At 36.9% G+C, this 13,266-nt stretch overlaps 1 protein-coding gene across 3 annotated transcripts in view; it reads left to right on the top strand.

Annotated features, from left to right (window-relative positions):
- The window catches only part of MGAT4A (alpha-1,3-mannosyl-glycoprotein 4-beta-N-acetylglucosaminyltransferase A), a 78,767-nt gene that overhangs the window by 18,257 nt on the left and 47,244 nt on the right, over positions 1 to 13,266 (top strand). For all 3 annotated transcript variants that reach the window (XM_066313613.1, XM_066313614.1, XM_066313615.1), the window contains 2 exons: positions 8,941 to 9,108; positions 11,715 to 11,855. In XM_066313613.1, coding sequence (XP_066169710.1) covers positions 8,941 to 9,108; positions 11,715 to 11,855 — 309 coding nt within the window. The remainder of the gene's footprint in view (positions 1 to 8,940; positions 9,109 to 11,714; positions 11,856 to 13,266) is intronic.

Genomic DNA, 13,266 nt, shown 5'->3' with positions numbered 1-13,266 from the left:
TATTGTCTGAAGCCAGTGCACAGACAGAACACCATATGCTTCTGTCGACTTGACCTCCTTATTTGTGGATGTCTGGATTTTCTGATATATTATTCTTTTTATTCTTTGTGTCCAAAGGAACATTCAGACTCTCTGTCAGCCCTCATCAGGTGAGATTTGAATGTGGTGTCATACTGGATTTTATAATTGATTTGGAAGTCTTCTGAATTGTGACCTTTCTCTATTGAACAAATGATATCTAGAGGCAAAGGTGTGCAATTGCATCTGGAGACATTTAAAACTGTTCCTTACTGTTCTATCCAGCTATGAAAATACTCCTTGAGTAAATAATTCATTAGTTGTCACAAATCTTGTTTGGCTTCTTTGGTTGTTTAATTTCTTAGGATATTTGTTCCTCTAGAAAAATGTTGTATTCTGTGGCTTTTTAGAAAAAAAAATCGAACAAACATCATGTGCTGTTTCATGCTTCCATTTTGATTAGTAAGCTACATCATTTTTAGTGTGTTTATATTAAAGATGGAAAAAATGGGGAAGCAGATTCTCAGATCAAAGGACTATTTACAAGAAAATTGATTCTGAAATTTGCAGTTCAAAACAGGGAGGTTTTACCAGTTGATATGACAAAGGATCATATTTAGATTGCTTAAAAATTTTTAGAGAAAACAACTTTAGTTCCTGCTGCAAAGGAATGTTTAAACAAAAGTATCTAGACTGAGATTGGATCAGGCCCTGAAAGTTTCTAAGTAAACACTTGAGACTTGTTCTAGTGCATTAAATTTGGAGAGAACAAAAAACATTTATTTGTTTATAGAGACCCTAGAAGTGCAAAATATGAAAAATTTGCAGTGAGAAATAAAGTAATTAGAATTATTGAGTTATTTTTTCTACCAAAGTTAGGAAAACCTGCAGAACCTTCCCTCAAAAACAAGCCATTCACAGTGAAAGCTACTTGAAGAAGTGCTTTTCAAAATGCTTGCAGTCCTAATAAGTACATTTCTATGTGGAAAACAAGGGCAATAAAGAATGGTTCTGATGGATTGTTTTGGGAGATTGGAATAGTGAATTGCTGAAATGATCCATCAATTTGAATAACAAGATTAAGGACAAAGAATTTACGTACCCACTTATTTTCCTGCATCTTGATTTTGTTTGTTTCCCGATGCAGAAAATGTTTGTTCATTATTAGCAGGATTTTTTTTTTTTTTTTTGTAAATCATCTACCATATTTTCCTGTCTTTAATTTCACAGACTATAATACTTGCAAAAAATTGCATTTTCTCTATCCCTTCAAAATAATAAAATAGCTTTATGAGTAGGCATAGCCACAAGCTCTGTAACTAAAAAGGCCCACAGAATCAAGTGTTCAGAGAGGACTGCTAAAATTTGACCTTGAGCAGTTTTCTTAAGAGCTTTTATTTATAGCATGTCTTGTTGTTAGCCTTTACAGTATACTGCTTTATTTTTATTTACATTGTTGATTGCTTTACTGCTTTGGGGTTTATAACTCATCATAGCTTGTTTATAAAAGGTTTTAATTTCACTTTAGGAGCAGGGAAGCTCATTAGCATTTGTTGAGTAGTCATCCATGGTAATACAATGTAACATTTCAAGGACACCATATATCAGCTTTTAGCTAGTTTTGAGACAAGTCAGAATCTGATTTGTGAGCACGCTTGAGGTTTAAACTTTGGGGGCAAATTTTTTTTAACACCTTCTTTACTCTTCACTGTTTGACATTGCTGATTATAAATATGATTTGTGCCTATGTGCAGATTTTGACACTTGATAATTAGCTCAGCTTGCTGCAATGTTTTGCTGTTTTTGTAAGTCTAAATGTCACTGGAGGATTCTGGAACATCTTTAGTATCTCTCTTGTGTGGACGTAGCTTTTTGTCTGTGCCTGTGTGATTGGTTTGACAATTCCTCTGCTTGCCTCCCCTCGGTCAGACGTTTGAGAATGCAGTGCTTCGTTTGTGCCTTGTGAATATCTTCTGAGCTCTGGAGTCACTTCCAAAGGGCAAAGCAAGCAATGTTTATGCTATCTCAGTGAATTTCCTGTTTTTGTCTGTGCATCTTTTCGTGGATATTGGATGACTGTACAGTGCAGTAGGAACAGAATTTTGTATTACACTATTGGGTAATTGTATTTGCAGTTATATTTTGCAAAACCTGTGCTAAAGAGAAAGTGTAGCCTTTGTCAAAGTGTCAGTTTTAAGATGAAGTTAAGAATTACTTAAGTGCTAGCATGGTAAGAATTTTATTTTATATACTAAAGAAATTCACTTTTTTGTGGCTGACAGTGGAAATAATTTAGTCTGCTACATATTAGCATAGCAGGGTTTTAATTTAAAAGGGTATCTGCTTTTAAAAGATGAAGATGAGTATTTTATCAGTAATAGTACAAATGTGATGGCTTATAAGCTGCTCGGATATTATGAACCAAGCATGGTCTAAAAAATTCTCATTGCTTACATCTGTGGGATTGAAGTGCAGGCCCATACAGGTATCATCATGACTTACTGGATACTGATTTACTTGATACTGCAGCTTCATGGATCACATAAAACATCTGAACTGATTTTATGGGAAGTGCAGAACTTAATTTTTATACCTCATGTAGCTTAAACAAAGAAGAGCCCTGTAAGAGCCAAATTGAATTGGCTGGCATCCTGACAAGTCCTTAATTCGCTGGAGAGTAACCTCCTCTTGCCTCACCACTGACTCTGTATGAAACCCAGTTTAGAAGCCTGCTGTCAGTTAAGACCTCTACTCCATATGGATCTGTAAACTGATCAACATCCTTGGTGGGAGTGTAATGAATTAGTTCATGAAACTTGTTAGTGTCTCTGACCCACGGCATGATGGTAACTACTGTAGGGTTTTTATAATGGGAGTAAATGAGTTGTAGAATAACTAATCACAGAAATACCTGAATTAACATTTACTACAATGTGTTCTCACAGATTCAAACATTTATTTAATGGCATTTTAATAACTCTTCAACAGGGTGTACAGAAAAATGAGGCATTTGCTGCGGAACCTTTAACTTGTAAAAGCTGAAAGGGTTGTCACTAGGGTGGGCCATCAATTGATACATTGGCAAATGTAGAGATGTTGCCAGTGATACACTGTTGATTTGAATAATGATTTAAAGTTTCCACACTTGGATAGAGGAAAAGTCCTGTTGTGTCAGGTATCTGTTCCTTCTCTAAGTGTTCTGCTCATTGAGTATTTGTGTACAATGCTTTGTTGTCAACCACAGTCTTTTGTCTTTGTGTCCTGTTGTTGTTTAATGAGAAAAGGGGGTGTGGTTTCTATGATTCAGTTGGGTAAGGGCAGAAAATATAAATCAGGCCTACAATTAATTGGCAAAGCTAAGCCCTCTGTGCTTGGCTTGCTGTCTTTTTTCAATGCCAAGTCTATGGCTGGTTACCTTTTTGTCTGTGTGGCAGATCCATCACTTTGGGTGTTTAGCTGGTTTGGAGTTGGAAGGAAAGCTCAACTGCCTGCTTGTGATATAGGAGGGTCATAAAGCTTTTCCTGATCTTGTCTGATGCATCTGTCTTTGGCACAAACAGCCATATTAACACAGAGCTCTTGAGTAAATTATAGCTGAGCTTTTATTTATTTTTTTTATGTGTATGCAGCCACCTTAGTTCAACAATCTTAGTTCAATGTGTTCAATTTTCAGTTGTGAAAATGGTCTGTGATTTAATGTGTTTGGGAACCTGTTTGATTGATCAGTTAAATAACAGCTTGCAAAGCTTTCATACTGCTTTTTATGTTGTAGACTGTAGTTATTTTAGCAGACAGTTAAGGCTTTCCTTGAGGAATAATGACAGTACTAACTGAGAATTGCTGAAACGTTCTTGAGTTGTGAAAGGGTCTTTAGGTAATTCTGTTTCCTTTTAGAAGTGCACACTCCACTCAGTCTAGCAGTGCACTCAAATAGTGAAGAAAAACTTCATAAAGTTTTCATGGTAGAATAGCATAGACTGTTTCAACTGGAAGGGAACTGCAGTGGTCATCTAGTGCTCCTCAATGCTTCAGGTGTGACCAAATGTTAGAGCACGTTGTTAAGGTCATTGTTCAAATGCCTCTTAAACACTGACAGGCTTGGGGCATCAAAAAATCTAACCTTGCTGAAAAAGTAACATGAACATAAACTAAGCTGTTGATAATTTTTATTGACTTTGAAACTGTATAGCCTTAAAATTGCTTTGATTGAGTTTCCAACGTATTTTTCTGTTTTGTTGTTCAGTAGATATTTCATTTGGAATTAGAATACAGCAAATGTTCTGACAGTGTTGGTAATTTACCTGCAATTCAGATTTATGCTATTTTAGTTGAGCTCAGATACTCTGCAAAATGCTTTTCTAAACTCAAACTATAGCCTGTTTTCTTATTCCTTTTCTTTGATGTCCCTTTTTATCTCAAGGGAAAGCTCTTTGCTGTTAGAAAAAGCAGGGGTTGAAGTACATAAACAGATTTTTTCAAGGAGTACAAAAGCCCAAGCTAAGAAATTAGATGCATTCTAAGATGCTCAGAAGCTCCATGTTTTAAAATTGAATTTTTCTTCAAATATAGACAACTCTTAAGCAAGTTATGTAGTCAAGATGGTCTCTGGCTAAGAGGAGAGTGGCCTGGGTTTGTAATTTTGGGTTAGTGGTGTCATTTTGGAATAACTTTCCTTTAACAGTTACTTAGTAGGAGAACTGTAAATAACCCAGAGGAGGCTGAGAGCTGAGATTTTATCTCTGGCTAAAAACAGGCAAACCACCAGAGTTTCATTTGAATTTTCACTTTTCAAAATTCTGCATCAATTTTCAAGTGAGCTTGTCTAAATTCTAGGTTCTGCATATTGAAGAGAACGTATTGCAACAAAGGAAAAAAGTTGGTAAAGTACTGATTCAGTTGGTAAAGTACTGACATAGTGTTGAGACAACTGCACAACATCTGGCCAGCTAAAATATTTAGGCTTTAGCTCCTGGAGTTTTGCTGAACCAACTAGAATTTAAGAGAAAAATTATGAAGAATTAATGCTTTCAGTTCTCAAGTAATTTCTTAACAAGATATTTATTTTATGTGATCTTTCTGGCTTCCAGAGAAAAGTGTGGAAAATCTTCTCATTTCAATGTAAAATAGTACATTATTCTTAAATAAAAATATGCATAGTACATTATTCTTAAATAAAAATATGCTTGTATTGGAGGATATTTTGGAGCAATAATTTGAAATTATTGGAGACCAAATTTCTTCAATATTGGCTACCACTGCTGTTGGAGGGGTGTTATGTTTGTCAGAGAATAGGGGTGTTATGTTTGGGGTTCTTTCATAGTGTTCTAACTGTTCTAAGGCCAGTAACCTACTACTCCTGTCTTAATTCTTTCCTCTGTTTTCTTAAATAACTCTAGATATCAGTATGAGAATAAAAAGAATTCATAATCTTGTAGAAAAATAATCTTTTTTTATGATGGTGATCACTGACCTCTGTTTCCTTAGTGATTTTTAGGCTCAGTACTTTCCTTTTTACTGTAACAGCAATCAAAAATAGTGTTTTCATACTTCTGGACAAGAAATCAATTCAATTTCTTTTGGTTTTGGAGAAATCTCTGAGGAATAAAACAATAAAGGGTCAAATGTATTTTGAAAATATCACATTCACTGTTGACTCTTTTGTATATACAGTGCTTGCAAGTCAGCTTATCACAGAATAGGATATCTCAGAAGGGACCTACCAACAATCATTTAGTCCAACTGCCTGACCACTTCAGGGATTACCAAAAGCTAAAGCATATTATTAGGAGCATTGTCCAGATGCCTCTTAAATACTTTATGCTCTCTAGGAAACCTGTTCCAGCCTTTTACCAATGTCTCAGTAAAGAAATGCTTTCTGATGTCCAATCTGAACATCCTTGGCATAGCTTAGGACCATTCCCATGTGTCCTATCACTAAGCACCAGGGAGAGGAGCTCAACATGTCCATCTCCAATTTCCCCCCTCAGGAAGCTACACAGAGCAATGAGGTCACCCCTCCAACCTCCATTTCTCCAAAGTAAACCAACCCAAAGTCCCCAGTCACTCCCCACAGAACAGACCTTGCAGCTCTGTCACCAGCTGTGTTGCCCTCCTCTGGATGCAGAGAACTCCACATCCTTTTGAAACTGTGGGGCCCAGAACTGCACACAGCGCTCCAGGTGAGACTGTACCAACCACTGCCTTGCCTTCGCTTTGTCTTCATCCATGAGGAGGGTGATTTCATCACAGAATGATAAAAATTAGTTAAATAGGACTTTCTCTACCAAACTTGAGCTCAGTCAAAGTTTAAATAAAAATAGACTCTTAAATTTAATCTTGTAGGCTCATTCCCAAGTACTTAGTCAGGAACTCTGGAAAGTCAAATTAGAATATTTATAAACCGCTGATGACTTAAGGGTTGCTTTTCTAAAGTCTAGGACATGTGGTCACTGCTAATGGTGGTACTGTAGGAGTCTTAAGAAGTATTTTCTCTGCAAGTGCCTTTCACTATGAAATAAAATTTCAGTGTGAGATAAAATGTGTGGTTCTCTGTTTGTAAGTAATTAAGTATCTGAGCAGTTGATCTTTGAAGTACTGAAAGTGTGCTAGTGTTATGAATGTTAGACATTTAAATTTAGTTTGTTTATTTAAAAGTACAGGCAGCCATATTATAAAACAAGTACCAAAGTGCCAAATTACACATTAAACTCCCAAACTATGGGAAGAGCTAGCTTTAGTAGTGTTAGAGATGTAATTGTTTGAGGTCACTTAAATTCACATAAGCGAAGAATTATTTTATTTCATTTTGCATAAATAACTAGAAAAATTCTCATAGGGTAGTAGACTTAAAATCTTACTGTATTTGTAATCTTAGGATTTTTAATTATACTTGACTGAATGATATTGTGCTTAATGGAAAAAAAATTGCCATATGTTTGTGAAGGATAGGTGCCAGGAGTTTATGTATCTTTTAAAGCAGCCTTCTTAACCTAGATATGTCTGGTTGAAGGAACTGGGAGAAGTTGACTACTTGTCTAGTATTTCTTAAAGGAATTAATGCTTTTGAGGTCTCAAGTACCATGAATGCAATACCGGTACAGTTCTCTGGAAACATCAGGACTGAACTACTTCGTTAGTTATCCTTGGCAAATGAGGATGGCTTTCATGCCGGAAACTCCAAAAAGCTTTCCCAGTCTTCTAAGTAGTGCTGACTAAAGCATCAATTCCTATTTCAAATAGCAGCCTGGATTCAGTCGGCAGTGTCTAGTGTGCCTAGCACTGTGTCGTGGGCCAGCATCTGTGTTCTGGGTTTGTTGGCACAAAAGCAATAACCATTTGGTTTTAATGAAAGAAGAAAAAAAAAAAAAAAAAAAAAAAGAAAAAGCTGGCACAGGAAATGTTTTTAAGAGGTAGTGAGCTATGTTTTTATTTTTCAGTCTTCAAAACAGAAGGCATTTTAGTTAATTAAGGTTTCTTAACATAATGGGAGGAGTACATCTCAACTACCAATAAAAGAAAAAAAGAAAAAAAATCAAAGAAATGTAAACTGAAATAATTTGGAGGAAAAGCAGCCTTATTAATTAAGGGAAGTTGACTCTAATGCCCTTCTTGCCCCATGTGTTATGTAATATAACAATGAAAGTTTCAAATTGCTTGCTAAACTTCTGCTTCCCTACCATCGCAATATGCAAAGACTAGGAATGGATAGGTAAATACTGGAATATTGATTGAGTTCCAAATTCACTTAAAATACTCCAGGATCTGTGCATTGGTTGAAGGAGGGTGATAGTGATGATGGTGAGCAGAAATTTGAGGAAATTACCAATTGGAAGAAGAAAGGATACAAAATCCAGACCCACTTAGTTTACTGGGTGTCAAGGGCAAAGGGAATGTATCAGCAAATCAGTTTTGGTGTTTCCATCTCCCTTTTGGTCCCCTTTCAAGAGTATGTATATATATCAACATCAACAGAATTTTGATTAAAAAAAATTTGTGCTTCAGTTTTCAGGTACTGACCATAAAGTTAAGTTAAAACTTGGGTTTAAAATTGTTCTGTCTGAAATACTGTCAGGTTCCACTCATCCTTGCAGAGTATTCAGAGGAGTCCTTCAGGAGATGTTACCTGCGCTTTTGTAAGGTGTGGTAATGCAATCCCTACACCTCTAGCAGGTGCTTCCAAAGAGGAAAAGAGTCTCACTTTACCTTTTGACACGTTAAGAAGTTAGCTGGAAAGTTCTGTGGCTTTCTCCTTGTAATTGGCTCGGAGCCAGCCCAGAAGTGTAGACTGGACCCCGAGAATGTTACCCAAAGGCTGTTCTTACACTCATTGGGCCAAGGGCCGAAAAGCCCACCTAAGCTAGTAAGTACTAAAGAGAGAGAACAAAGGAACTCCACGCTTTTCGAGATGCTGTAGCAAGCAAGGAGTTTGTCTCTGTGCTGTGCTTAGCTTTGTTTGCTTTGCTTTTTGTATTATTTTCCTTCGTTAATAAAACCCTTTTGATTTTTTCAAGGCGCTCTCGATCAGCCGTCTTGCTCATTATTGTAGCCACGTTTCTGCCAGGCTGGCCATCGGAGAGTGGGTAAAACCCGTAGTAAGGGGCCGCTCCTGTGTGGCTTCTTAGAAGAATTGTTTTGTGGGCGTCTGTTCCAAGAAGTGGCCGGGAGCTGCCTTGTGCTGGGTGCTCAGGGTTGCCCGTGTGGCTGCGGTGAGGGGTATCCCGGTCACTGCCCGCCCTGCACGCCGCGGTGGTGCCGCTGGCTCTGCCCGCGCTGCGCTGGGCCGACGCCGGGGCGCCGCGCTCCTCCGCTCTGCCTTCGGGCGCCTTCCAGGTGCTGCACCGCCCAGCAGCGTCAGGCGCTTGTCGCATCTGTCAGGAGGTGCTTGTTTCTGCAAATAACCCGACTCGTGGCTTTCCCCCCTAGAAAAGCTGATTGCCTATCAGCGGGAGTTTCACGCTCTGAAGGAACGCCTGCGCATCGCCGAGCACCGCACGCTGCAGCGCTCCTCCGAGCTCAACGCCATCCTGGAGCAGTTCAGGAGGGCCGTGGCAGAAACTAACAGCAGTAAGAATGCAATGAATAACTTCTCAGGTACGCACTCGGAGGTATTTTTTATCGCTCTGCAATGCCAACATCTCTTCCTACTACTATAGAATAAGAAATTGCTACCAAGAAAGCCAAATGAAACTGTTCAGCAGTGTGAATAAAGAATGTGTATGTAATACGTTGTATCTGGTGTGGATGTTTTTGGTTTGTTTTTTTCCAGTTGTTGTTCTTAATGATTCACCCACCCTTATTCAGTGTCTAAAGTCGTAAGAATTACTTACTCCACACCTATCTCCCAAAGTTTGGAACGTCTGTTTACTTATTTATTACATTGAATATATTTTGACAATTAATTTACATCACTTTTAAAATAGAGTCAGAGGGGAAGAGTGAGCAAACAGAAGAAATGGATGAACTTGAAGCAGTTAAAAATATGCTTAAAAGCAAGGTATTAAAATATGCTCAACTAGAAGGTATTAAATCATGCAGACTAAAGTATTGGTTATGATTTGTAAAAAGTACAGGAAATGGCCTTTTCAATAACTAGTGATTAAACTGGTAAAGTCTTCCATAAGTTTTTACCCATTTTGGAGGTGGATGGTCACGTTTACAAAAAGCTGTTTGTCAATATTGGAGGAAAAACACTGCAATATTCACCAGACTATAGACACTAACTTTTAAAATCACACCGTTACTGTTTCATTGCTCTGATTTTTGTGGATGGAAAATGAATAACAAACAAGTACGAATTTTCTGTCAAGGTGTCTGACTTGGTAGGTTGCAGAAATTTCACTGTGTTGGTCTAATGAAGAGTTGAAAGCTGAAGGGTTTTGCAATTCAAAAGCCTGGGACAAAGTTTCTGAATTTTTGTCTTACTTGCATTTGTGCTATGATTTACTATTTTCGATAGTTTTTTGGGTTTTTTTTTTTTTTTTTTTTTTTTTTTTTTTTTTTGTGTGTTGGGAAATGGTTATAATTATAGGCTCCAGTGCTGATGCCACTCATGAATTGCTGTCTGACACTAATGGCCTGATCTCAGTAGTTCCCTGGATCTCCAAGAATTGCACAGATAAAGATTACATTTAGCATGGTCTATAAATCTTGTCTTCCTATTTCATGTGTGTTTTTTTGCTTTTAAAGTAAAGCATGGAGGAGGTCAAATAATTTTGATTCTTGATTTTGGATTAAGTTATTACCACATTTGTTTCTAAAATTGACTTAGCTTGCTTTTAGACAATATACTTAAAGGGAGGTACTCTCTTCTGATGTAGCTGAAAGTAATAACTCACTTAACATTCTACCATGTCTGGATCCCAGCTGGGATGGACATCCACATTTTTTCATTTAGAACCATAAGGGGAAGCCAGCTGAATTACTGAGCTTTTGTGCTCAGAACATAGTATTAGATAGGTTTTTATCAAGCTTAGTACGCTTAGGTATTCATAATACTATTTGCTCTTTTTGAGGCTGAAAGAATTCCAGATTGTTTTGTGTAGATTCTTATCCATTCAGACAAAGAGCTGTCATACTTGGACAGAATTTAGTCCAGGCTTTGCAGATGAAGTTAAAAAAATGTTAGCAGAAGTAAAATGTGCTTGTATTGGAGTCTATCAAAATAGACATGTCTACTTATGGCATCCATTTACAAGGCTTTTTGCAAGGTTTGAGGTGGTTAGGAATTTTGTTTCACCTAAAAATAAATAATTGAAAAATCTCCAAACATACAGAACCAAAATCCACAACAAAACCCATCTATCTTTAAAGCAGCTCTGCTCAAAATCTGAGAGGAATTATACTTATGGCTTTCTTTTTCTTAGTTCTCAATTTTATCTCAAGAAACCTTGACTACTAAGTTAAGTTTTTACTTAACTTGAGATAATAAAGCCCATAAGTTTTCAAAGATCCATATGCTATCATATTTGTCATTTAAAATGAGTTGTTTTCACACTTGATGCAAGAAAATTAACACACACAGCAGGGTAATTTTAAAACCTGTGATTTGTGACTTTGAGAGCCACCTGGACATACTGAAAGGCAGTTGCACCAGAAAGAGCAAGAATGATTCTAATGTAATCTAATAGGATAATTCTATTCTAGTGGACTAAAATAAATTTACGTTAGGTTTTTTTTCAGGAATACTCAAAATATCACCTGTATGTTTAATGCTATATATAGCATTTGTTTTATATATCTATGTGCAGTATATTCCAATATGTATTCATAGCTCTGAAAAGTTACTTGCAGTAGTGTTTGCTGGATGGTGATGACCTCTGTAAACAAAAGCAAAAAATTATCTAGGGAAATAAGCCTCCCATTTGATTAATTAGGAAAAAACCAGCAAAATCACCAATCCCCCAAATAAATGGAGCATTCTTTACTTCTGTAAATTCACACTGAGTCCTATGTGATCAGGTAAATATTAACTGTATCTGTAAGAAGACAATAGGGGCAAAATAGTCTTGGCCATCGTTTATTAAAAAAATGGAAAAAAGAAAGGTCTTCTTTTGTAGACAAGATATAATGACTCAAAAAAGTGCACAGTTTATTCTGGCTTTCAGTTAGGACCAAGTTTGGAATTTTATACTGTTTACTATTGCTTAAAACTTAATATAATTTGGTTTCTGCATTACTGATTTCCTGTATGTTTGCAGATGAGACACTGAAATTGCTGAAAGAGCTAACAAGCAGAAAATCTCTTCAAGTGCCAAATATCTATTACCATTTGCCTCATTTGTTGAAAAATGAAGGAAGCCTTCAACCTTCTGTGCAGGTTGGCCTTGGAAGGACAGGAGGTATGCTGATATGATGGTTATTTAATGTTTTATATCTGGAGGACCTTCTAGTTTTAGAAAAAGAATTTACTGTATTTCTTGGTAGATCAAGGACATCTCATTTAACTTGTGTGATATTGGTATTCTTTGAATTCACACTGAATCCAAGATGAAAGGAGCTTGGTCTCAGCTTTGCTCTTTTCTGCATAATCTCAGTCACACCCCATGCTGTGTTAAGGTATGCATTAAGAACCATTTAGTCTGGATGAATTTTTTTGTAGCTAAAAGGAAACAAAGCTCAAGCATTTCAGATTCTGAACTGCTAATGGATATATCCCTTTGGCTTTTCAGATTTGCAGGGCAACCATGCATGGTTATAATTATTTTAGCATTGATGTTTCTGTTGTTCTGAACAGTATATTTCAATGTATAAATTAAATGTTGAGAGAACTAAGAAAATCAGATATAATTGCATCAATAAAATCTGGACAGTCACTGGAGGGGAAAAAAAAATTCAGTGATGTAGTCACTGATGGCTTTTATTTTTTAATTACATCAGTGAGTTTGATTGCTCCTTCTTTTAACAGAAGGCATACCTGTATGACAAATGCGTGGGCTCGGGCCACAGGTTTATTTTTCTTACTATAAATACCTTTTTTTTCAATGTTGTTGTTCAGGGAGGAAAAATCTAATAATTCATCATTGTTTTAAGTGAAGTCTGTATTATGTCCCCCTGGGAATATATGGCAGAAATTTGGAATTACAAAATAGGAATTGGAACCAGGTTTATTTAATTAAACAGAGTGGGGAATTTCAGGGTTTCAGGACTTCATGAAGTCTTTCACTGCTTTCCTGCTGCTATCTGCAGTGTTCCCAGTTGGTAGCCAGCCCAGGGCACAGTGCAGAAGAAACGTTATGGAAAAGTTAAGTAACACAGGACTCAAATGGCCTGCTGAAAGGTGGTGTTAATAACATTGTAGCTGGGGATGTATTGCTTTGCATTTTTGGTACTTTTGTCAGAGATAAGGAATTTCACTGAGGAACTTCCATGCAGTTCTGTGTTCCTGGACTTGTTTTTTCAGAAGAACCAAAACCAGATAAAATGAAAGTAATAGAGGCTTTCAGCAGTATAATTTTAAAAGATGACTTCTGAGAAGTTAAATACTTGAGTTTTGAGGAATGGTTATACCACTTATATTTTTAAACTGAAATCAGGGAGTTTAATCACTCTTGGTGCACCTTGTTTGAATAATGCCATGGTTGTTGATTATTTCCTATAGTATTGGGGTTTGTGTGACAATGTTTTGGTCACAGGGGCTAGAGGGATGGCTTCTCTAAGAGGGTGCCAGCAGCTTTCCCTATGTCCAGTGGAACCAATAGCCAGACCAGCACCACTGGAATAACAGATTGAAGAGCCGGGGGAAAAAAACTG

The sequence above is a fragment of the Sylvia atricapilla genome, chromosome 2, assembly GCF_009819655.1.
Source record: "Sylvia atricapilla isolate bSylAtr1 chromosome 2, bSylAtr1.pri, whole genome shotgun sequence".
NCBI classification, from domain to species: domain Eukaryota; kingdom Metazoa; phylum Chordata; class Aves; order Passeriformes; family Sylviidae; genus Sylvia; species Sylvia atricapilla.
The sequence above is the reverse complement of the archived record's forward strand: the minus strand, read 5'-3'. Positions and strand labels throughout refer to the sequence as shown.